Genomic DNA, 27,475 nt, shown 5'->3' with positions numbered 1-27,475 from the left:
TGAGAGCATTAGGCTAGGTGAAATAAGTCAGACAGAGAAAGATAAATTCAAAGATTTTTGTCTTTGTCTTTCTGAAGTTTGAATATGATGTGCTTGCTAGGTATGTGTGTGTGTGTGTGTGTGTGTATACATTATAGGAATTCCTATAATAGCCTTGTTTTTGTCTATCCTGTTGTCTTTGGGGTTCCCTAAGCACCACTTACCAGATAGAATACACGTCTGGCTTGCAGCTCTTTTAGCTGTAAACCATTGTTCTTATACTGGAGTCATGTTGGCGTGGTGGTAAGGTATGGGGAAAGGGAACATCCTATAATCTTATTAAATCTTAGTCTTTTAGTGGGTCTGTGTCCCTGGGCTGTGACCTTAATACGCATTTCTTAGCTTTTCTTCCCCCTACCCTTCAATGAGACAAGGCGCCTAGAAGGGGCTGGCTCTGTCAGGGGGAGGAAGAGTAAGCATTGCAAACTATCCAGAACGTTCTCCCTAACAAAGGTCTACTCTCCAAATCCAGCCCTTTACATGTTGGAGCTTAAAGCTAGCAATCCCCTTACCATGTTTACACTGTATGTCTATCTTTTCTTCTAAGAGTAGTTTCAGGTCTTACATTTAGGTCTGTCACCCATTTTGAATTAATGAATTGGTGTAAGGAATGAGTCCAACTTCATTCTTTTGCATGTGAATATCTAGTCGTCTCAGTACCATTTGTTGTGAAGGCTATTTTTTTCTTCATTGAATTGTCTTGGCACCTTTGTTGAAACTTAATTGACAGTAAGTATAAGGTTTCATTTCTGTATTCTCAATTCTATTTCATTGATCTCTATATCTACCATTATGCCAGGACCACACTGTTATGATTACTGCAGCTTGGTGGTAAGTTTTGAAATTGCAAAGTGTGACTCTTTGAACTTTGTTCTTTTTCAAAATTGTCTTGGTTATTCTCATCCTTTACATTTCCTATGCATTTTAGGTTTAGCTTGTAATTTCTGTTTCGGCAGAGATTTTGATAGGATCGCATTGAATCTGTATATCAATTTGGTGAGTATTGCCATCTTAACAAGTCTTCTGATTCCTGAATGTGGGGGAATCTTTCCATTTATTTAAATCTTCTTTAATATGTTTCAACAGTGTTTTGTACTTTTCAGTGTACAAGTATTACACTGTTTTTGTTAAATTTATTTCTAAGTATTTTATTCTTTTTGATGCTTTGTAAATGGAATTTTCTTAATTTCATTTTCAGAATGTTCATTGCTAGTATATAGAAATACAATCGATTTTTACAACAGGTTTATTGAGATCTAATTCACATACCATACAACTCACCCATTACAGCTGAGTTTTGCATGTTGATTTTCTATCTTGCAACCTTGCTGAACTGATTATTAGCTCTGGTAGGTTGTGTGTGTGTATGTATGTATGTTCCTTAGGATTTTCTACATATAAGATCATGTGTTCTGCAAACAGAGGTAGTTTTACTTCTTTCCAGTCTGGATGCATTGTATTTATTCTTCTTTCCAAACTGCCCTGCCTGAACCTCCATTGTCTTGGTCCTGATCTTAGGGGGAAACCATTGTCTTGTACCATCAACTATGATATTAGCTGTGGGATTTTTATAGATAGCCTTTATCAGGTTGAGGAACATCCATCTACTCATACTTTGTTGCGTATTTTTTTTTAAATCATGAAAGGATGTTGGATTTTGCCAAACATTATTCCTGCATGTACTGAGATGATCATGTGCATTTTGTTCTTTTTTCAATTAATGTGTATTACACTGTTTAATTTTATTTCTTTTTAAATTAATTTCTATTGGAGTATAGTTGATTTACAATGTTGTGTTAGTTTCTGTACAGCAAAAGTGAATCAGTTATGCATATATCCACTCTTTTTATAGATTCTATTCTCATATACGTCATTACAGAGTACTGAATAGAGTTCCCTGTGGTATACAATAGGTCCTTGTTGGTTATCTATTTTATATATAGTAGTGTGTGTATGTCAATCCCAATCTCCCGATTTACCCCTCCTCCACCTTTCCCCCTTTGTAACCATAAGATTGTTTTCTATATCTGTGACCCTATTTCCGTTTTGTAAATAGGTTCATTTGTACCATTTTTTAAGATTCCATGTATAAGTGATATCATATGATATTTGTCTTTCTCTGTCTGACTTCACTCAGTATGACAATCTCTAGGTCCATCTTTGTCGCTGCAAATGGCATTATTTCATTCTTTTTAATGGCTCAGTAATATTCCATTGCATATATGTACCACATCTTTTTCCATTCTTCTGCTGATGGACATATAGGTTGCTTCCATGTCCTGGCTATTGTAAGTCGTGCTGCAATGAACATTGTGGTGCATGTATCCTTTCAAATTATGGTTTTCTCTGGATATATGCCCAGGAGTGGAATTGCTGGATCATATGGTAGCTTTTTTTAGTTTTTTAAGGAACCTCCATACTGTTCTCCATAGTGGCTGTACCAATTTACATTCCCACCAACGGTGTAGGAGGGTTCCCTTTTATCAACACCCTCTCCAGCATTTTATTGTTTCTAGATTTTTTTTGATGATGGCCATTCTAACCGGTGCGAGGTGATACCTCATTGTGAGTTTTGATTTGTATTTCTCTAATAATTAGTGATGTTGAGTATCTTTTCATTTGCCTTTTGGCCATCTGTATGTCTTCTTTGGAGAAATGTCTGTTTAGATCTTATGCCCATTTTTGGATTGGGTTGTTTTTTTGATACTGAGCTGCATGAGCTGTTTGTATATTTTGGAGATTAATCCCTGTTGGTCGCTTTGTTTGCAGATATTTTCTCCCATTCTGTGGGTTTTCTTTTTGTTTTGTTTATGGTTTCCTTTGCTGTGCAAAAGCTTTTAAGCTTAATTAGGTTCCACTTGTGTATTTTTGTTTTTATTTTCATTACTCTTGGAGGTGGATAATTTTCATATGTTAAACCAACCTTGCATTTCTGGGATAAATCCTACTTGGTCACTGTGTATAATCCTTTTTATATGTTGCTGGATTCAGTTTGCTAGTATTTTGTCCTACTCTTTTGTCTTAATTTTTAATAGATTCAAAACTTGGTAAAGAAAAAATACTATTTATTTGTTTGGCCCCTGGAACCGTAACACTTACCTTTTCTGAGAAACTTTCTCTGATACTCCCTTATCCCCAAACAACTCCTGTATAATATCATAGCACAGTAAGTAGCATTTATCCCATTATATTTCTACTGTCTGTTTACTTGTCACTCTCTCTGCTTCTTGAGAACAGACTACATTTTATTTTCCATTGTAGCCCGGTATCTAGCACAGTCATCGACTAGTATATTGAGACCTCTGCGAAGCAGATAAACATCAGATTTTTAAAAGAACATGAACAAAGATGGAAAGGAGATTATGTAACAAAGGAGGATTATAAGAGAGTGACTGAGCCACAGGAGAATAGTATCAGGAAGGTTAAAATACCAGGTGAACTCAGATATGAAGAAATATTGAGAAAAAGAAGTAAATTTTACTTAGCTATATTCAGAATGAAAATATATCAAATAATTTTTAGATTTGTTCTGCTGGGATGATTTTAAAATACTGATGGATGACAGAGAGCAGAATCCCTCAGCTCCTCTGTTGCACCTGTCTTTTCTATTGCATAGAGTTTTCTTCTGTTTAGACAGGGGAGAATAAATATTGGTGAGAGATGTCGGGAGTCAAAAGGCTCTGAATGCCTTATCTTCAGCCCCAGACATAGTTCATCTCAAGTAAGGAAAGAATTTTCATATAAATAGGATCACAAAACCATTGACATTAATCTTTTAAGAATTCAAGGAAGTGACTCTCCTCTTGCTGCTAAATGCCTAACTTGTCACTTAAGACTCCATCATAATCGTGATCATAATTTAAGGATCAGTTCCTTCAGGAAAACATTCCCTGAGATTTTCAGGCTGGATTACGTGCCCTTCTCTGAGCAATTTGTGCATATCATTATCACTCAGTCTATCTCACTCTTATTGTAATGAACTGTATATGAGTCTTATTACACTTTGATACCTACCCCTTAAATGATGACGTAGCTTATCTAGTTGAAGAGGGAGAATTATGTTTCAGGCAGAGAAGACAGAATGAGCAAAGGCAAGGAGGTGAGAAGACTGATGTATTTTGAGGCCACAAGAAGATCATCATTGCTGAAGTGTAAAGGAAAAGGCAGAGAATGGCAAGAGGTAAAACTGAGAGGCAGTCAGGGGCCAGTTCACTGGAAGTCTTGTACGTCATGTTAGGGAACTTGGTTTCTCTGATGCAGCTAGTGGTTGTCAAAAAAAATTTTGTTTTTAAAGTGACAGACCATTATTGAAAGAGAAGTTGTACATGAAAGCTACTCAGGATGAATAAGGGTTGGATGGGCTAGGTCCCAAATGCTTGGCCTCCCACTGACTCTCACTAGAGCTCCCAATGTGGTGAGTTGAAAAGTGCAGATCATCAACATCAGAATTATCTATGGTACCTTATTAAAAATGCAGATTTGGAGGTTGACAACAAAGGCCAACCCAGAATTCAAAGCTGGGATTATCATAAACTCCCCAGATAATTCTAAAATTTTAAAACCAGACATTCTATAAGACTGCTGGCCCATAATCTTCACAGTGCCAGTGCTGTGAATGACAAAGAAGGGCTGAGCAGATGTTCCAAATTAAAAGAGAATAAAGGGGTATGGCAATTAAATGCAATCCATGAGCCTCGATCAGGGAGAAGTTTTGCCCTAAAGGACATCATTGGTACGTTTGGCAAAATTTCACTGCAGTATGATACAAAGTAGTATTGTATCAAAGTTGAATTTCCTTATTTTAATGTAAGAGAATGTTCTTTTTCTTGGAAAATATGTGCTGAAGCTCTTTAGGAATAACGGAGCATTATGTCTACAAAAAATGGATTGGGGGGAAAATACAAGTAGGTAGGTAGATAGATATAGCTCTTTGTACTATTCTTGAAATTATTTAAAAATTAAAAGTTGAAAAAAAATTGAAAAGAGAAAGCCTAGAACAAATTGAAGTCTCAGGACTGTGCCAACTTCAACCACTGTTAGAAAACTGGGAATTACTGAAAGGCTTTAGGTAGTGGCATTAATCAGATTCCTGTTTTTGATAGACTGCTTTTATGGTAGTAAGAGAGGTGGAATTAGGATGACAATATTGGTGGCAAGGAGACCACTTAGAAATCTAAAGTGCTTCTGGTAAATAAGCACTGAAAAGAATGCTGGTAGTTAAGGTGGAGACAAAAGGGATTATGTGGTAAAATCAGCTGGATTCAGTGGCTATCTAGATATGAGTGGTGGAAGTGAAAGAAGAAAAAAAGATAACTATTAGGTTTCTAGCTTGGGTAGTTATGTAGATAGTACTACCAAAGTTATAGTGAATACAGAAGGAACAGCATTCAATGTGGGATTAGATGAATTTGAATTTGGCTGTAAGGGACATTTAAGTGAAGACATATACAGATAAAGAAGCTGAAGCTTTCACAAGAGGTCAGATATATGTATAGATATGTATATATTGTATATAGGTATAAGGTATATACACGTGTATATGGTACAACAATATGACATAATCAAGATCAAGTTCATGAAAGGCTGAATCTAAGAAGACTTAGTTTAACAATAAATTTAAGGCTTAGTACACTGGACCAAAATATCAAACCAAAATTGAAGAAGTAGAGAATGGAGGAGTCGTAAGTTAGCAGTGGTACTATGAAAATAAAACTTTATAGGTTTGAGTATTTGTAAATCCAATATGTCAATATTTTAGGATAATTTTCAAAAAAACATATGTAATCTTAGACTGCATTAATGGGAATCTGGTATCTAGAAAGAAGCAAATGAAGAATGATAATTTATTGTATACAGTCAGGCTTCCATATCCATGGGTTCTGCATCTGCGGAGTCAACCAACTGTGGATCAAAAATAGTAGGAAAAAAATTCCAAGAAGTTGCAAAAAGCAAATCTTGAATTTTTCTGTGCACTGGCAACTATTTACATAGCATTTACATTGTACAGGTATTATAAGTAATCTAGAGATACTGAAGGATATGCATAGGTTATACGCAAGTACTGCGCCATTTTATATAAGGGACTTGAGCATCCTCAGATTTTGCCATCCGTGGGGTTCCTGGAACCAGTCCCCCACAGATACCAAGGAATGGCTTTCCTAGTCAGATGACATCTGCAGTACTGTGTTCAGTTTCATTCAAGCTTGAATAGTGATAGAAAACAGTAAAATATAATAGTAAAGGGAATCATATTATGGATGGCTGAAAGAAATGGAAGGCAAGTGTCAGGGAAATGATGGCTTTAAAAACATATTTATGATCTGTCATGTGGAAGAGGCATTATATTTGTTCTTATTATTTCAAGGAGAATTAGGGAAAATGAGTTGGTCAGAAATGTTTACCTTTAAGGTCTTTTCATTCTTTTTTGCTTTGTGTTATTAAAGGGGTGACTTAAATTTACAGGGACATACGGTTTTAAGTGAACATAAAAAGAACACCGCTCTCTCACTACGGAATGAAGTGACTGCGACTCGGTAAACTACTTGTCACCAATGTAGTCAATCAGAAGTTGGATGCGCCTGGGTCCTGTCATCAGTGGGAGGTGAGAGCAGGGTGCTCTCAAGGTTTCTTTCTGCTTTAAGATTCAGTGAGATGGGAATGAAAAGATGAGACAGTGAGATGAACAATATATTTTTTGACTCGGTAAAATTACAAGAAATCAACTTGACATATAAGGAAGTTCTACTGTCTTTTATATTTCTAGAGTTAGAAAAATAAAAATTTGAGACTCAGAATTTCTGGGAAGGTGAATTGTTCTTTGGCTGTCCGATCTGAAGATAATCTTCTAGTTTCTTATGTGTAAATCTTGACCAGATACATATTAAATAGCTTACATTCAGATGATAGGCGACCACTCGTTACTGTCTATATTCCCATCTTATTCATAAACCTTGATGAGGGAACTGTCTTCTGAAATAATCAGATGTACAGTCATCTGATATATCTGGCCTTGTATCTAGAAAAGATGGTAGAAGTTCATTAGTAGCATGAAAATAGTTCATTGACTTTTACATTTCATATTTTTATCTTTTTCTAAATGAAAAATGCTAGCAGATAATATGTAAATAGTAGTTTAGCTCAACGAAATTAATACAAACAGTTCTCAAATCTTATATGATTGTTGTTGCATTTTTGCTATTTATAGTAAGGTCTAAAAAATGTGCATACTCTTTGGGTCAGCGGTTCCTTTCTAGGAATCTATTATAAATAAATAATTAAGAATATACACAAATAGGGAGTTAAACATCTTCATTGTTGTTTACAACAGAAAAAAATGTTTAACAATGGGGGTGGCTTAATAAAGGTTCACTAATACAATGGAATACTTTGCCACCATTTACTAACATGTAAAGAAGTTAATAATATCCTGTACTTTTAAATGAAAACATAGGTTGCAAAAAAACCTGAAGATTAATTATAACCTGTGATTAATTAACATGGAGTGTATGTGTATAGAAAAAAGTCTAAAATAAGGATTCTAAAATGTGTTCTTTAATTTCTGACATTAAATTTAACAGAAGAATATATAAAAGTTACATATAAAAAGTGACTGATTTGCTTGGCTGATCATAATAAAATCCTCTCCTTTCCTAGGTGTGGTTCTTACTTCCATTTCTGTTTTTAATTAGCCTGCTGTATCATAAACTAAGTGGATTTATGTACTTGTATATATACTTTTAATTAAGTTACCTGAAATTCTTTTTGAAAATAAGTGTGGTATAAATGTATAAAAATTAATATATACACACATAAAATAAAGAAGTATTTTAGACAAAATTAAAATATTTAAATTTTATGAATATTTTTCAAAGGACCTCAAGTAAAGATAATGAGATAAAAATTAAGAAAAAATATACCAGAAATGTTAGAGATTCAGAGATTTATGTTAGACTTAGCAGATTCCTATAGAAGCAAATGAATAATCCAAAATTTAATTTCTCTCCTGGCTCATCACAAAAGGACCAAGATGTTTTTTAAAACATAAAATCCCTATATTCTGTTTTGGGAAAAATCTTTCAAATCGGTGATATCTCTCAAGTACAGGGACCACTCAATCCAACCCTGCAGTCTAAGTGACCCCTCCCTTCTCTGTGCTCCCCTGGAACCTTGTCCAGACTATAGGCATTGCACCTGTAACACTGCGCTTAACTTGTTTGTCTCCTCCTATTAAAAGATGAGTTCCTGGGAATAAGAAATGGTATAGTATATTCTTAATATCCCTAGCGCAAAGCACAGTGATAACCTCAAAGCTGTAGCACAAAAGCGTGTTTGTTGAGGAAATGAATTAGTTGTCCATGAACATTACCTGTCACATCAGAATTTGATTCTTTGTGTCTTTGAACTAAATGTCCTTTTTCACAAACCTAATGGAACACAGAACCAGAAGGAAAGCAGTACTATATTATAAACATGAAAATGAGGTATATTTTCTATGATTTATCGTAATTCTCAACATTTCTCATTTTATCCTCATAGATTTAGAATGGACAAAAATAATCTTTTAAATCAGAGCCTTCTTTCACAACACTACTTTTCTTCTACAACAATGATAAGAGAAAATATTAATATTGTATTTTGGCATTAAAGGGAGTTAAAAAATTTTTTTACTTCATATAGAACTTATTTATGATGAGAAAGGGACAAAAATGTATGCTTATAATCTCGCTTAGTGAGAAGAATAACGATGTAGCAAGATAAGTGTGAAATGAGTGAAACTATATAAAATTGTATGAAAAGGTATAAGCAATTACAAAACTGTTTATATAGAAAAGTTGAAAAAATATTTTCTTGTAGCTTGTAAAAAAGTTCAGAGTAAGAAAGATCATACACATGACATTGCTGTCTATCTTGAGAGGAGATACTTGCCAATATGACCCAGTTGGACTAAAAGAGATACAAAACACGGTAGAATTGTGACTGCTCATCTTGAGTAGTCTACAAATCATTATGTGATTGTGAAAACATTTTAAATGATTCCCAACTTTTGTTTCTGCATCTGTGCTATGTGGATATTAGAAAGAATTTTCCAAAAGGGTCTGACCTGCACAGTTTCTGCGGAGAAATAAGCTGATAGTCTTATGGGGGTTGCCTTGTAACTGACTGCTTTTCTCTTTCTGCCTTTAGAATCCTCTCTTTATCTTTTGCCATTTTAATTCCGATATGTCTTGGTTTGGGTCTGTTTGTGTTCATCTTCTTTGGGACCCTCTGTGCTTCCTGTACCTGGACATCTGTTTCCTTCTTTAGATTTCAGGAAGTTTTCAGCCATAATTTCTTCAAATACATTTTTGATCCCCTTCTCTCTTTCTTCTCCTTCTGGAACCAATATTATGTGTAGGTTGGCATGCTTTATATTATCCCATAGATCTCGTATATTGCTTTCACTTTGCTTTTTTCATTTGTCTGTCTGTCTGCTGTTCTGACTGATTTCCATTATTCTGTCTTCCAGATCAGTTGTTCATTCTTCTGTGGCACTTAGTTTGCTATTCATTGCTTGTAGATTGGTTTTTATCTTGGCAATTGACTTGTCTAATTTTGATTGATTGGTTCCTTTTTATAGTTTCTAGATCCTTGTTACAGTGATCTGCCTTTCTATTGATAATCTTTCTTAATTCCTTTAGCATTTTTATTAACTCCTTTTTGAACTCAGGGTGTAGTAGACCACTGGTCTGTTTCATGATTTGTTTATTCAGGGGATATCTCTTATTTTTTTAATTGGGAACAGTTCCTCTCTGTCTCTGAATTTAGGAGAAACAGCTACTGTGGTCTTGTAGGGGTGCTTTTATGTGAGAGTGTCCCTGTATAGACTGTGTGAATTCAATATTTTTGGTGTGAGGGCTAGTTTTGGTATGGATGCTAGCCACATCTTTCCTCAGAGTATGCTGGCCATTATCCCCTTGATAGGGGATGGGATTGGTGTTGTGTGGTCCAGAGCCTGCACTGGATTTTGGGTGGGGCCTCCTCTTTGCTCTGTGGCTGTCAGAGCCCTGCTGGGGGTGGGGTCTGCTCCCTGGTTGTTGGAGTAGAAGCCCTGAGGGTTGGGCTCAGTAAGACTCTGTTGCCCTTAAGTATGTGCTCTGTTGCAAAGGAGGCCCCTGTAGTCATAGCAAACCTCTGTGCCACCACTGAAGGCATCCACAGTTCTTCCCAGAAGCAGCCCGAGGTCTTGTCCATTTCTCCGTTGTGTTTATCCCAGACCTAGTGCTAGGCTGGTGCTGGGAGCTGGGGTGTTGTGGCTGCAGGAATTGAGGTCATTGTGCTGCTGCCTGGGGCTGCTCTCCCAGGACCTGTCCACCCACAGTCCAGCTCCAAGCTGGGCTGTGAGGTGGGAAAAACCAGAGCACTGTCACGGGGGAAGGACCCACTGTGTATTCCTCCCCAGGGGCTGTCTGCCAGAGACATGCGATTCTGTGACGCCACTTGGTGCGTATGCCAACAAAGTCCGCTGCCACCGTACCTGTGCCCCACCACGGATGTGCTGATGATGGGCTCCACAGGCAGACTTGCGCTCTGCAGTGCATGTACTGACAATGGGCTCTGAGGTTTGGCCTGGGCCACACCCCAGACTCTCCGGGCTGTCTCTGTGCAGCTAGACTGAGTTCACTCCCAGGGCACACAAACCCGAGATTCAGTGCCTAGCCACTGCACATACTAGCTGCCCGACCCGGCATGTGCTTCAGGCTGGGAAGTGCGATGAAGTGGTAGCCATCAGCTCTGGTCTCTTTCTGCCCTGATAGCAAGCCAGCATATGCACACGGCTTGAGATCAGAGTCCAGGCCCCTCCAGTCCCTCTATCTGTCCTGGTGGAGTTCCTAGCAGTCAGGGGGTTCCCAGGGTGAGGGCTTGCCTGTGTGGACCCTCTCTCCTTCATAGATACCTCCCAGGGGCATCTTGTGTCCTGATGCCTTTTTTTTCCCGTCATACCGAATGACATGGAGATCTTGCAGCTTTGGTCGTATAAGAGATCTTCTGCCAGTTTCCAGTTGGTTTGCTGTGAGAATTGTGCCACATGTAGATGTGTTTTTGAGGAGAGGTGAGCTCCACATCCTCCTACTCTGCCATCTTAATGCACTTATGCAAAATTTTTGATGTGTCTCTGGAGAGTGGGGACAGTGGCACTCTTCTCTCAGTGGTACCCCACTTTAGGAGCTAAGATGTAGGTGGAAGGAGGGCAGGAGCCTCAGGTCTTCTCTATTTGCCTCTTCCAGTGTGGAACCAACACTTTACAATCCAAGATGGGTGATTAGGACCAAAATATCTTCAGTGATGTAGCACATAAAGTGGAGGCCTCTCTTCAAGAACGGGGTCTGGGTAGAAAGAAGGGAGCCCCCCCCCACCACCTCCTGACTGCACTTACCTGGAACTTCGCTTCAACAACAGGCAGCTGGAGACAGGATAAGAAATACGCAAGCCCTGCCCTTCCTGGGAAGCTAGCCCTCTGGCTGGCATCTGTGGGGAGAGCAGACCCTGTGTCCTTGGCTGCACTCTTCTGGAGTAGAGTGTCATCGAGCTGGAAGCCGGGGGGGGGCAGGGAGGGGAGAGTGTTGCTTCAAATACCCCCGGCTCTCGCTGGTTTCTTTGTGGTTGTTTCTTTTGTTTGTACCCAATTTTAGTAGATTTTCCTGAATAGATTTTTTTTTTTTTTTGCGTTACGCAGGCCTCTCACTGTTGTGGCCTCTCCGGTTGCAGAGCACAGGCTCCGGACATGCAGGCTCAGCGGCCATGGCTCACGGGTCCAGCTGCTCCGCGGCATGTGGGATCTTCCCGGATCAGGGCATGAACCTGTGTCCCCTGCATCGGCAGGTGGACTCTCAACCACTGCGCCACCAGGGAAGCCCTGAATAGATGTTTTTTCATTTGCTGTATGCCCTTAAGACCATTTCCAGAAACTTTAAATTTCTGTTTTTTTTAAAAAGTAATTTTCTCTGATTTTTTTTTTTTTTTTTTGCAGTACGAGGGCCTCTCACTGCCACAGCCTCTCCCGTTGCGGAGCACAGGCTCCGGACGTGCAGGCTCAGCGGCCATGGCTCACGGGCCCAGCTGCTCCGCGGCATGTGGGATCTTCCCAGACCGGGGCACGAACCCGTGTCCCCTGCATCGGTAGGCGGACTCCCAACCACTGCGCCACCAGGGAAGCCCCAATTTTCTCTGATTTTTGCTGGTGAGTGGGTTTGCAGAGATCCTCATGCTATCAAGGAAGGCAATCTCTCAGCACCATCTATTTTATACTCTTGTTTTCCCATTAATTTTTCTTAGTTTTAATTGATTTCTTCTTGCTATGCTGGATACATCTTTCTAAGATGCCTCAAATACTTTTCCAAGCAAGGTAAGTATAAGTGAAATTTAAATACAGCACCATAATAAGACCCACCTCTCATCTGTCAAGATTCTTTTGTATTTTTATAAACAGTAAATAATATGAGCAAAATTTTAATCATTAATTTTACCTGGGGAAAAATCATGCAGTCTTCCGGGGTATAAGAGGAAATAATTTGCCATTCTTGTTCTTTTTTTCAACGACTGTTAACAACCATATCAATGAATATTTACCTCTTGCTCTTCTCTGATGGCTTGCTATGGTAGAGTTTCTTTCCTTCTTTGTTTTCAGATGTTTTTTCTTGTTTTTTATCTAGGTAAGAGAATCATATTTAAAATCATTATTTAATCAATATATCAAAGATAGTATGTATGTATGCAGACATATAACTATCTTAAGACTTCCACTTCTAGGAAGATGAAGTACTTGTCCTCTTCTTTCCACTAAGTACAACTAAAACCCCTGGGTATTACATACCAAATAAACACAAGAGGCTCTAAAAGGTGAAAAGAAGAAGGCAGATGATGGGGGACTTCAGGAGCAGAAGAGGAGCATGATGGTGAGTAGTTTCATGTGTTTTCTTTTTGCCTCATGTATCCCAGCCTTAGAGCTGGAGAAGTCAGCAACCCGCAAATGCCAAGGAGTGAAGAAATGATGCCTGAAAACGTCCCAAATTTGATGAAAGACAGGAAGGTAAATATCAAAGAAGCTCAGTGAACTCCAAGTAAGATGAAATTAAAAAACCCACAGTAAGTCACATAAACTTTCAAAGTCAAAGAGAGACTTCTGAAAGCATTAAGAGAGAAGCAAATTGTTACATGCAAGGGATCCTCAATAAGATCATTATCAGATTTCTCATCAGAAACTTTGGAAGCCAGAAGACAATGCAAAATAGGGAAAAAACCAAAAAAAAAAAACCCAGCAGAACTGTCCTTCAAAAGTTAGGTAGACATTAAGACATTTCCAGATAAACAAAAGCTGAGGGAGTTTGTGACCATTCGACATGCCTTGAAAGAAATGCCCAAGGGATTTCTGCAAGGTGAAATGAAAGGACTCTAGATAGTAACTTGAAGCTGTAGAGAAAAATAAAGGTCTCGGTGAAAAATACACGGGAAATTATAAAAGCTAGTACTATTGTAACAATAGTTTCAAGCTGAATTTTTTGTTGTCTACATGATTTAAGAGAAACACATTTAAAGAAAAAGCATTTATTAGTATAAAATTGGTATTAGATTACTGTCACTTTGGTCTGTAACTCTAAACCTTATTTATTACATAATTGAAGAGGCTAATACACGTAAAGAATCATTAGTTTATGTTTTTGGGCACACAACATATAACTACACAATTTGGTGACATATACAACTGAAAGTGTGGGACTGCAGCTGTAAAGGAACAGAGTTTTTGTATGTTTTGAAGTTAAGCTGGTGTAAATTCAAATTAGAGTGTTATAACTTGAGGATATTAAACGTAATCCCCATGGTGACAACAAAGAAAAGACCTATAGAATATACACAAAAGGAAGTAAAAAAGGAATTTAAACATTTCACCACAAAAAATCAACTAAACACAAAAGAAGACAGGAATGCAGGAAATGACGGACAAAAATACTATAAGGCATATAGGAAACAGCACAGTGACAGAAGTCTCTTTTTATCATGTAATTATTTTCATTGTAAATGGATTAAACTCTCCAATCAGAAGACAGAGACTGTCAGAATGGATAAAAACACATGATCCAACTATATTCAGTCTATAAAAGACGCACCGAGATCCAAAGACGCAAACTGGTTGAAAGTGAAAGGAAGGAAAGAGATATTCTATGCAAATAGTAACCAAAAGAGGGCAGGAGTGGCTCTATTAGACAAAATAGACTTTAAATATAAAAATGATACTAGAAACTACTTTAAAAAGGATATGTTAATAAAAGATTCAATACAGCAAGAAGACATAATAGTTATAAGCATTTACATACCTAATGACAGACCATCAAAATGTATGAAGCAAAAACTGACAGAATTGAAGGGAGAAATAGACAGTTCTATAATATAGTAGGAGACTTCAATACCCCACTTATGATAGGGAGACCAGTCAGACAGAAGATATATAAGGAAAAAGGACTTAACACAATGAGCCATCAAAACTTAACAGCCATATACAGAACACTGTACCGAACAACAATAGAATACACATTCTTCTCAAGTGCACATATAGGACATTTTCCAGGACAGAACATATGTTAGACCACCAATTAAGTTTTAATAGATTTTAAAAGATAGATATCATACAAAGTATCTTTTCTTACCACAATGGGATGAAGTTAGAAATAACAAAAGGAAAACTAAAATGTTCAAAAAATTGTGGAAATTATACACACACTTTTAAACAATCAATGAATCAAAGAAGTCACAAGAGAAGCTAGAAAATACTTAGAGAGTTGAATGAAAATGAAAACACAACAGAGCAAAATTTATGGGACACAGTGAAAGTAGTGCTAAGGGGGAAATTTATAAACACATTCAAAAACAAAAGATCTCAAGTCAGTAACCTAACTTTAAACTTAAGGAACTAGAAAAAGAAGAAAAAATTAAATCTACAGACAGAAGAGGAAGGAAGTAATAAAGATTAGAGCAGAGATAAATGAAATTGAAAAACTAGAGAAAATCAATGAAACCAAGAATTGATTCTTTGAAAAGATCAACAAAATTGACAAACCTTTTAGCTAAATGGACTAAGAAAAAAATTTAAATTACTGAAATCAGAAATGAAAGTAGAGATATTACTACCAATTCTACAGAAATAGAAAGGATTATAAGAGTATTGCAAACAAGTGTATGCCAACAAATTGGATAACCTAGATGAAATGGACAAATTACTAGAAACACAGAACTTACAAGACTATCTCATGAAGAAATAGAAAATATGAGTAGACCTATAACTAGTTGAGATTGATAGTTGAGACTGAATCAGTAATCAAAATTCTCCCAACCAAAAATAAAGCCCTGGACCTGACAGTTTCTTAGGTGAATTCCACCAAATATTTAAACAACTAATGCTGATCTTTCTCAAACTTTTCCAAAAAACTGAAGAGGAAGGAACATTTCCTAACTCACTCTGTAAGGCCAGCATTACTGTGATACCAAAGCCAGACAAAGACACTACAAGAAAACTATAGACCAATATCCCTTATGAACACTGATGCAAAAATCCTCAACAAAATAATAGCAAACCAAATTCAGCAGCATATTAAAAGGATTTACACCATGACCAAATAGGATTTATATCTGGAATGCAAGGATAGTTTTAACATATGAAAATTGATCAGTGTAATACACCAAATCAATAGAATGAAGGAAAAAAAACACATGACCATCTCAATTGATGCAGAATAGGCATCTGACAAAACTCAACACCCTTTCATGATTTAAAAAAACTCAACAAACTAGGCATAGAAGGAAACTACCTCACCATAATAAAAGCCATCTATAAAAAACCTATAGCAAACATCACACTCAATGGTGGAAGACCAAAAAGCACCTCCTCTAAGATCAGGAACAAGGCTAGGATGTCTGCTTTCACCACTTCCATTCAACATAGTATTAGAAGTTCAAGCCCTAGCAATTAAGCAAGAAGAAATAAAAGGCATCCAAATTGGAAAGGAAGAAGTAAAATGATCTCTGCAGATGATATATTTAAAAACCCTAAAGGCCACAAAAAACCTGTTTGAACTGATACATTAATTCAGCAAAGTATCAGGATACAAACTCAACAGACAAAAACAGTTGCATTTCTATAAACAAATAATGAAAGATAAGAAAGGAAATTACAAAAACAATTCCATGTACAAGAGCATCAAAAAGAATAGAATAGTTAGGAATTAACTTAACCAAGGAGGTGAAAGAATTATATAACGGAAACTACAAAACATTGCTGAAAGAAATTAAAGACATAAATAAATATAAACACATTCCTTGTTCATGGATTAGAAGACTTATTAATATTATTAAAATGCCAATATTGCCCAAAGCAATCTATAGATTCAATGCAATCCCTAGCAAAATCCCAATGATATTTTTTGCAGAAATAGAAAAATTCATTCTAAAATTTATACAGAATCTCAAGGAACTCTGAATGCCAAAATAATCTTGAAAAGGGAGAAGGAAATTAGAGGGTTCACACTTCCTGATTTCAAACTTACTACATTTCTATAGTAATCAAGACAATGTGGTACTGGTATGAAGACAGACAAATAGATGAATGGACTAGAATAGAGAGCCCATGAATAAATCTTTGCATATATGGTCAAGTGATTTTTGACAAGGGTGCTAAAATATTCAACAGGGAAAGAACAGTCTTTCACCAAATGGTGCTGGGAAAATTGGATATCAATTCTCAAAAGAATGAAGTTGGACCCTTACCTACCTAGCACCTTATACAAAAATTAACTCAAAATTGATCAAGGGCCTAAATGTAATACTTAAAACAATAAAAATCTTATAAGAAAACAGAGCAAAAGCTTCATGACATTGGATTTGTCAATGATATATTGGATATGACACTAAAGGCACAGGTTTAAAAAAGAAAAAAATAGACAAACTGAACTTAATGAAAATTTAAAAAATTTTGTGCATCACAGACACGAGTAAAAAGGCAAAATACAGAATGGGAGAAATATTTGCAAATCACATACCTGACAAGGGATTAATGTCCAGAATATATAAAGAACTCCTAAAACTCAACAACAAAAAAAAATAAACCAATTCAGAAATGGGCAAAGGACTTGAATAGACATTTCTCCAAAGAAAATATATGAATGGCCAATAGGCTAAATAGATGCTCAATATCACTAATCATTAGGGAAATGCAAATCAAAGCCACAGTGAGATATCATCTCACACCTGTTAGAATGGCCATTATTTAAAAAAAAAAAAAAAACCCAGAAAATAACAAGTACTGTCAAGCATGTAGAAAAATCAGAGCCTGTGTGCACTGTTGGTGGGAATGTAAAATGGTATAGCTGCTGTGAAAAACAGTACGGAGGTTCCTCAAAAAATTAAAAGTAGAATTACCATATGATCCAGCAGTTTCATTTTAGGGTATATAACCAAGAGAATGAAAAGCAACGTCTTGAAGAGACATCTATACAATCAGGTACATAGCAGCATTATTCACAATAGCTAAAATGTGGAAGCAACCCTGGTGTCCATTGATGGAAGAATGGATTAGCAAAATGTGGTATAAACATACAATAGAATATTATTCAGCCTCATAAAGGAAAGAAATTCTGAAATATGCTACAACATGGATGAACCTTGAGGACATTATGCTAGATGAAATAAGCCAATCACAAAAAGACAAATACTGTATGATTCTACTTATATGAGGTACTTAGTGTAGTCAAAATCATGAAGCAAGAAAGTATACAGTGGTTTCCAAGGGCCAGGGGAGCAGAGAATGGGGAGTTATTAATAGGTATAGAGTTTCAGTTTTTGAAGATGACAAGAGTTACGGGATGGTGGTGATGGTTGTACAACAATGTGAATGTACTTAATACCACCGAAGTGTACACTTAAAAATGGCTAAGATGGTAAATGTTATGTGTATTTTTACTACAATAAAAGAATCAAACTCTATATTTTTGAGGGGGCTACTGGAAAAGAGGGTATCTACCAGACTTTACAGTTGTGAGAATGTGAGGCTGGAATTCAATTTCGCCAGCAGGAGAGGAGAGTCTGAGAATGGAACCAACCCAGAAGAGGCAGAAATGACATTAAAATGGGGAAAAAACTTTGAATCCTAGTGATATCCTTTGAGCCCCTTATTTAAGCCATGGCTAAAGCCAGTCTTGTCCCTAGACTTTTTCCCTTACTAAGCCAATCAATTCCCCTTTTAGCTAAGCCTTTTTTTTTTTTTTTTTTGCGGTACGCGGGCCCCTCACTGTTGTGGCCTCTCTCGTTGCGGAGCACAGGCTCCGGACCCGCAGGCTCAGCAGCCATGGCTCACGGGCCCAGCCACTCCGCGGCATGTGGGATCTTCCCGGACCGGGGCACGAACCCGTGTTCCCTACATAGGCAGGCGGACTCTCAACCACTGCACCACCAGGGAAGCCCAGCTAAGCCATTTTTTTTTTGAAGAGTTTTTTGTTCCTTGCAGTGGATGGAGTCCTGATACATACCTTCAGAACATGATTTAGTAGGAAGAGAAGAAAATAGTCCCCATGTCAGTAAGTGGAAGCTCCATCTTCAGTTGCTCAGGCCTGGAATTCTGGAGACCTCTAGCTCTCCTTTTTATTGTTCAAACTCACACCCAAGCCATCAGCAAATTCTCTAGACTCTGTCAGATATATCTAAAATCTGATCACTTCTCATCCTCTCTACGGCTACCACCTTGGTCCAGCCACCACTTTTTCTTGCCTGGATAACTGCAATAGCCCTTTAAATGGTCTCCCCTTGTGGTTCATCATTCTACTCTCAAAACAACAGCCAAAGTGACCTTGCTGACACTTAAAGCACATCATGTCACTCCTCTGACCAAAACTCTCCAGACTCACTTAGAGTAAAAAGTGAATTCCTAAGCCAGGTTTTACATGATTTGTCCCCCTCAACTTCCAACACCTATCTCACTTTATCTCTTACCACTGTTCTCCTTTTTCAGTCTTCTCTACCCAAATTAGCCTCCTTGGTCTTCCTAGAAGATGACAGACATGCTCCCTTCTCATGGCCTTTGCACTTCTAGTACCTACCCTGGGAATAGATCCCCCTGGATTGTTCCCCAATTTTTACCCTTCCTATTCCATTGATATTAGATTTGGATATATCACTTGATTTAGCCAGTGGAATGAGAAACAGGGACTTTAAACATACTTTCATGGTTTGGCGTGCCCTCCTGAACTCTTGTGGTTTACCATGAGCAGAATGTAACCTAACTGGCTGCTGGTCTTGGGGTGGGGGGAGGAAGAAACATAGAATAGATCTGAAACAACCACAGTCTGGATATAAGTTCAACTGATCCTCTGTTAGCCCAGTAGAGCCATAGATGATCCATGAACAGGAAAATAGGTATTTGCTATTATAAGCTACTGAGATTCTGAGAATTTTGTTTTAATGAATAAAATATGAATAGTGTTGAAACTGATACCTAGAAATAGAATGCTGTCCTAATAAAAACCTAAATTATGAGGCAGTCATTGGCTTTGTGACTGAATAACATAACAGGTGGTTATAGAAACCTAGAAAAATAGTGACACAAGTTATGCAGAGGTGATACATTTAGTAAAACTATCTTCTGTGACAGTGTGAAAGACAGAAAATGTACCTAATAGAGCTGGGTCACTGGGCAAAGAGATTTTGAGGCAGAAAGTTTAGACTATGAGTTGGCTGTTGCTAGCTTTATTTGATAAGGTGTGCTACAAGAAATAAGCTCAGAAAATGTGGATAAAAAAACTGAATTGATAGGGAAAACAGAGAGCCCCAAGTTCTAGAATTTGTAGGTTGGCTTCAACATAGCCTTGAGGCAAAGGTCAAATCAAAGTAATGGCTTTTACATCTGTGGTAGACAATCTCTAAGATGACCTCTGATGATCCCCATCTTTTAGTATTCATACCCTTCTGTAATCCTAGGTCACTGGGCTAAACCTAGTGACTGACTTCTACTGAATGGTATATGGCAAAAGTAATGGGATTCTGCTTCTGACTCTGCTTCTGAATGGGATTAGGCTACCTTCACTGCAGTCTTTTCAGAGACCTTAGATAAAGGAACCCAGATAAGCCACTCCTGGATTCCTGACCTACAGGAACTATGTGATAATAAATGTTTGTTGTTTAAAGCTGCTAAGATTTGGGGGTAATTAGTTACTCAGCAATAGAAAATGAATACAACATCTGTCTTGGTCCATTCACCTGCTATAACAAAATACCTCCGACTGTGTGGCTAATAAATAAGGGACATTTATTTCTCATAGTTCTGGAGGCTGGAAGGTTGAGATGAGGGTGCCAGTATGGTCAGATGAGAGCTTTCTTTCGGGTTGTAGACTGCTTGTTGTATCCTCACAAGGCAGAAGGGGCTAGGGATCTCTCTGGAGCCTCTTTTATAAGGCACTAATCCCTTTCAGAGGGCTCTGCCCTCATGACATAATCACCTCCCAAAGGCCCCACCTTCTTGTACCATAATATGGGGCATTATAATTTCAATATATGACTTTTGGGGGACAGAAATATCTAGACCATAGCATCCCACCCCTATTCCCCTCAGATTCATGTCATTCTCACATGCAAAATTCATTCATCCCATCCCAACAACCCCTAACGTCTTAATTCCAGCATCAACTCTAAGCTCCAAAGTCTTCTCAATAACATCTAAATCAGATATGGATGAGACTCAAAATATGATTCATCCTGAGGTAAATTTCCTGTCCAGTTGTGAACCCATGAAACCAATCAAGTTATGTGCTTCCAAAATACAACTGTGGGACAGGCATAGGATAAGACATTCCCATTGCAAAAGGGAGAAAAAGGAAAGAAGGATGGGGGGATGGGTCCCAAGCAAGCTAAAAACCTAGTAAAGTAGATTCAGTGAGACCTTAATGGTCATGAATAATCCTCTTGCCCCAATGCTCTGCCTTCTGGACCCACTGGGGTGGCAATAGCACGCCAATAGCTTGGCAGGGTGCTACTCATGCCTGGCTCTCTGTCCAGACTCTGCCCACACCACAGTGCACAGCTCCAGGCAGCTCACCTCCATGGCCTCTATTGGAAGCCGTCTGCCCTGTTAAAACCTAGGTGTTAATGGCCCTGATCATCTCTTAGTCACCTTCAGGGCTTTTTCAAATTTGTCTTCATGACACAAACAGATGGAAAGATATACTGTGTTCTTAGATTAGAAGAATTAATATTGTTAAAATAACCACACTACCCAAGGCAATCTACCGATTCAATGCAACCCTTATCAAAATACCAATGGCATTTTTCACAGAACTAGAACAAATATTTTAAAAATTTGTATGGAAACATAAAAAACCCAATAGCCAAAACAATCTTGAGAAAGAGGAACAGAGCTGGAGGAATCACACTCCCTCACTTCAGACTATACTACAAAGCCACAGTAATCAAAACAGTATGGTACTAGCACAAAAACAAACACATACATCAATGGAACAGAATAGAGAGCCCAGAAATAAACCCACACACTTATGCTCAATTAATCTATGACAAAGGAGGCAAGAATATACAATGGAGAAAAGAATCTCTTCACCAAGTGGGGGTGGGAAAACTGGACAGCTACATGTAAAAGAATGAAATTAGAACATTCACTAATACCATATACAAAAATAAAGTGGATTAGAGACCTAAACATAAGACTGGAAACCATAAAACTTCTAGAGGAAAGCATAAGCAGAACACTGACATGAAATGTAGCAATATTTTTTGGATCTATCTCTTAAAGCAAAGGAAATAAAAGCAAAAATAAACAAATGGGACCTATTTAAACTTAAAATATTTTGCACAGCAAAGGAAACCATAAACAAAACAAAAAGCCTACTGAATGGGAGAAAATATTTGCAAATGATATGATTGATAAAGGGTTAACATCCAACATATATAAACCGCTCATATGACTCAACATCAAAAAAACAAACAACCCGGGACTTCCCTGGTGGCCCAGTGATTAAGACTCCACACTTCTACCACAGGGGGCATGGGTTCGATCCCTGGTCGGGGAACTAAGATCCCACATGCCACACAACCAAAAAAGAAAGAAAGAAAGAAAAAGAACAAATAAGCAAACAGAAATCCAAACAACCCAATTAAAAAATGGGCAGAAGAACTGAAGAGACATTTTTCCAAAGAGAAAATGCAGATGGCCAACAGGTACATGAAAAAATGCTCAACACTGCTAATCATTAGGAAAATGCAAATCAAAACCACTATGAGATATCACCTCACACCTGTCAGAATGGCTATCATCAAAAAGAACACGAATAGGGCTTCCCTGGTGGCGCAGTGGGTGAGAGTCCGCCTGCCGATGCAGGGGACACGGGTTCGTGCCCCGGTCTGGGAAGATCCCACATGCCGCAGAGCGGCTAGGCCCGTGAGCCATGGCCACTGAGCCTGCACATCCGGAGCCTGTGCTCTGCAACGGGAGAGGCCACAACAGTGAGAGGCCCGCGTACTGAAAAACAAACAAACAAAACACGAATAACAAATGATGGCGACAATGTGGAGAAAAGGGAACCCTCATACACTATTGGTGAGAATGTAAATTGGTGGATCCACTATGGAAAACAGTATGGAGGTTTCTCAAAAATAGAACTACCATATGACCCAGCAATTCCACTCCTGGGTATATATCTGAAAAAAACAAGACCCCTCATTTGAAAAGATACATCCATCCCAATGTTCACAGCAGCGTTATTTACAATTGCCAAGATATGGAAGCAACCTAAGGAAGAGTCCGTTAACAGATGAATGGATAAAGATGACATGTATGTATGTGTGTGTGTGTATATATATATATATATATATACACATACACACACACACACACACACACAATGGAATACTACTCAGCCAAAAAAAAGAATGAAATTTTGCCATTTGCAGCAACATGGATGGACTTGAAGGGTATTATGATAAGTGAAATAAGTCAGAAAAACAAATACTGAATGATATCACTTATATGTGAAATCTAAAAAATACAACAAACTAGTGAATATAACAAAAAAGCACTCACAGATATAGAGAACTAGTGGTTACCAGTGGGAAGAGGTAAGTGGGGAGGGGCAATACAGGGGTGGGGAATTAAGAGGTACAAACTATTATGTGTAAAATAAGCTACAAGGATAATTGTACAACATGGGGAATATAGCCAATATTTTATAATAACTATAAATGGAGTGTAACATTTAAAAATTGTGGCTCTCCCCTTCAGTTCAAACTGGCAGTTTTCCTGCTGGGGTGGCTGATTAGTTCCATGGTTCATACCCACACTCATCTCCTTATCAAATGGTTGGTCCTCCACACACTTAACTGTTCTATTCTGAACACACATTCTCATTCTTTGGATTATGGATGGGCTGAGAATTTTCCAAACTTCAATGTTCTGGGTCCTTTTTGCTTAACAATTCCTTCTTCAGTTCATTTATCTCTTCTTGAATTTAACTGTATGCAGTCAGGAGGAACCAAGCCACTCCTTCAACACTTTGCTTAGATATCTCCTCAGCTAAATATACAATTTTATCACAAGTTCTACCTTGCACAAAACACTAGAACACAAACACAATTCAGCCAAGTTCTTTACCATTTTATAGCATGAGCTCTCTCCACAATCACCTGCAGAAGTCCTTTCATGGCAATATCAGCATTTTCTAACATGTACCAATAGAGTACTGTCTTAGCTTGTCTTAGTCACCTCCTAACACCATCACACTGGAGGTCAGGGTTGGGGCGGGGGCACAAACATTCAGTACTAATACCACCTAAACTCCCTAATCCTCCTGCTCTTATCTCCTCCTTGGGCACTTCTGATCATCTAACACATCATATATTTTACTTACCAACTAGAATATAAGTTACAGAGAGAGGGATTTTTGTCTTGTTTTGTTCACTGCTCTATTGCCAAGCACATAGTTGGAGCTCAGTACATAGTTGTTGAATGAATGAATGAATGAATGAATGAATATAGGACTAGCAGTCAGGTGACGTATGTTATGCTACCAACTCTCAATAACAAGCGGTGTGGCTTTTTTTTTTTTTTGCGGTGCACGGGCCTCTCACTGCTGCGGCCTCTCCCATTGCGGAGCACAGGCTCTGGACGCGCAGGCTCAGCGGACATGGCTCACGGGCCCAGCCGCTCCGCGGCACGTGGGATCCTCCTGGACCGGGGCACGAACCTGCATCCCCTGCACCAGCAGGCGGACTCTCAACCACGGCGCCACCAGAGAAGCCCGCGGTGTGGCTTTTGAAATGTAATTTAATCTCTCTGGATCATAACTGTTCTCATCAATAAGCAAGAGTATTAAAAAACCCTAAGGTTAGAAAATTCTATGATTTAAAGACATGGTACATAGTAAGAAAATAACAATTACGATGTACAATAATTATACAACTGCAAACTTTTTTTTTTTGCCTGATTGTTAGTCATAATAAGAAGAGCACTTATTTGGCATATCCATATCATAGGCAGAAATTTTCAGTCATACCTGAGAACTGAACTTGAGAAGATCAGTCTGAGAGTCGTTGGATTCTGAACGGTCAGAGCCATGGCTACTACAAAAAATAATAAATTATTTTAATTTACAGAATGCTTTGGTGGTATTTTAAGATTACAACTGTTACTTTTACTTTATTATCTTACTGGAATGGTAGAAATAGTTCTAATTATAAGAAGAATGTTTACAAAGGTGGTATAGATGTTTGGTAGTTCTAGGCATTATAAGAGCATTAGAAGAATGATGACTGAAACTGATTGGAACATGTCAAATATAAACAAATCTATGAGTTCAAAATGATACTCTCTATCTGCAAACAATACAGGGGCACTAACTCAAAGTCTGAAAATTTATAAATAAAGGGGAAGAATCAAACATTTGTTCTGCTTTTCCTATAGGAACTGCACTAAAGTTAGCACCTTCCCTCTTCCAATAACATTCCCTTAGCATTAAATTTTGCACTTATTATTCACTAACTTAGATTATTTATATGGCATCTCTGTAAGTGTGTCAGTTCTCTGTGGGTAATGACAGCATTAAAAACAATTTGAATATGTCTTTCATATACAGTACATAGTGGGTGCTCAATTAATATCATCTAAATAAATGAATAAATGAAGTCTTGATGAGGTCTGGCTAAAGTAATGTGCATGGGAAAAATTTTCCTCCACCTATAGCCAGGATTTTCAGTACAGACTGAAAATTATATCCTCATATTATTATAAAGAGCATAGTATCAGTAGAACAGCACAGCAAATTACATTACTACCACCATCTTGACTTACCTAGACTCTAGATCCAATGTAATTTCTTTCAGAGAAGTATCTGAATCATCAAGGACTTCTTCCAAGTTTATATGTTTTTCCATTTCTTCTAATTCTTTCAGGCACTGATAATACTAGGGGAAAATGATAGATGAGTTAATTATAAAATAACTATTTCCTAATTAAACTGAATATTTATAGATACCTGGAACATCAAGTACAAAAAACACTGAACACTGTCAGGATATTAAAAGGAACAAACTGCTGTAGGCCCATAGGCAGGTTATGTTATCTGAGAGACTGGAGTCTGATGTATCATCAAATGGACTTTACTTACCTTGGTTCGGTCTGGATCACAGTAGTCCAAGAGAATCACAAAAATGATACCCCATCGACTCCAAGTCTTTTGTGTTGAAATGAGTGCCTCTTTTATTACCTAAAACATCAATAAGTTTAGCCACCCTTGAGGGTGACTTAAACATTTCTTCTTAGCAGGTAGGCCTAAGTTGCCCAACCAAGTGTAAACAAAACATCTGATATGATTCCATATTCTGTCCTTTGGATTTTCTACACTGGGACAGGTCATTTAACAGCTTATTGCTTTCCCTCCACCACCTGGACCAAAGGTGACTTAATACAGATTAGTCTATGTTGCAAAGCAGAAGAAAATTCAGTAAGAAGGTTATGGAATACTTGGTTACCAGTTATAAGCACCCTAGTTATCACTTTGAGAAAAACCTGGGTAAATATTTTAATGTTTTCATCATCATTAATAGTGTTATAAGAATTTCAAGGTGCTTTAAAAACTAGCCAGGGGCTTCCCTGGTGGCGCAGTGGTTGAGAGTCCGCCTGCCAATGCAGGGGACACGGGTTCGTGCCCTGGTCCGGGAGGATCCCACATGCCGTGGAGCGGCTGGGCCCATGGGCCATGGCCGCTGAGCCCTGCGCGTCTGGAGCCTGTGCTCCGCAGCGGGAGAGGCCACAGCAGTGAGAGGCCCGCGTACCACAAAAAAAAAAAAACAGAAAAAACTAGCCAGAAGTTACAAGTGTGGATTTCCAATACTTTCCTTTGAGTTGACACATTTTCTAATGTGACAATTATCTTAACATGGGGCATTCTAAGGATAATGTTAAATGTGACTAAAAGCTTTCTTAAATGGAACTAGGGCACACTTTTTAGTTCAAGGAACCAATTAAAATACAAATTGACAAAAAACAAAAACAAAGCCCAGTCTAAATTTGCCTTAAAAATGGCAAATCTACTAAAGATATTTCTATCCTGATATTTTAATTATGAGCATTGCTTTTTCTTGAAATCATTAGAGTCATCTGTAGGAACCCGTTCTAAAATGAAAACCCTAAACAAGCAATTAAAGATTAGTTCCTGAAACAACCAATTAGTTCATGAAACAACCAATTAGGTATTCTATGTATGTGCTATAACGTCCTTTTCTAAACAAAGGAAAATGATGATAGAGATATATAGTGGGAATCTGTTTATTCATCCTATTTATAGAATTGATTAGATATCAGTATGTATCTAAGTCGAAGAAAGTGCTCACTATCCAGCTGCCTACACTATTACTCTTACATTAAAAACGTCTCTTTGGTTTAAAGCTTTGACAGTCATGAATGAGGACACTTGATCTTACCCAGAGTAGATCTACAAAAAGTGGCCTCCATGGTAAAGCTGTTCCTGATTCCCATTTTCCACATTACCACCCTTCCTATTCCCTCTTTGCTCTTCTGAATATTAAACTTGCAAGCTGAGAATGAAAACTGAAAAGACACAAATAAAAATGAGACCCATTGCTTTTCTAATCACAATGTCTTTCATAGGAAGTAAGGTTGGAAATGAAAAAGTAGTTGTGCAAAAGCAATAATTCTCTCTAAAGCTTTGGGACCTTTTATATCCTGACCAATGAAAATAACTCATTTTAAGGATGATATATTTACATTTCTGAGAATTATAGACTTAAATTCTGAAATAAATTTTATTTTTTATCTATATATAACATGCATTCAAAACCAGCTGATGAATTCTTGATAGTGTTGACTTTAAAAGGCTATAGGAAGGAGCCTAAACATGTTTAG

The 27,475-nt window shown here is 37.7% G+C and overlaps 1 protein-coding gene across 1 annotated transcript in view; it reads right to left on the bottom strand.

Annotated features, from left to right (window-relative positions):
* Nucleotides 1–27,475, bottom strand: part of AGBL3 (AGBL carboxypeptidase 3) — a gene marked incomplete at its 3' end in the record, with an annotated part of 115,121 nt that overhangs the window by 33,357 nt on the left and 54,289 nt on the right. Inside the window, 9 exon segments of the mRNA XM_081243797.1 lie at nt 6,983–7,054; nt 8,405–8,462; nt 12,646–12,661; nt 12,663–12,724; nt 24,609–24,675; nt 25,403–25,515; nt 25,719–25,752; nt 25,754–25,817; nt 27,034–27,160. Of these exon segments, the coding sequence (XP_081099923.1) occupies nt 6,983–7,054; nt 8,405–8,462; nt 12,646–12,661; nt 12,663–12,724; nt 24,609–24,675; nt 25,403–25,515; nt 25,719–25,752; nt 25,754–25,817; nt 27,034–27,160 (613 nt within the window).

Source organism: Mesoplodon bidens, assembly GCF_964165515.1.
Source record: "Mesoplodon bidens genome assembly, chromosome: 9".
Lineage (NCBI taxonomy): Eukaryota > Metazoa > Chordata > Mammalia > Artiodactyla > Ziphiidae > Mesoplodon > Mesoplodon bidens.
Note: the sequence above shows the minus strand (reverse complement) of the source record. Positions and strands in the feature narration are given on the sequence as shown.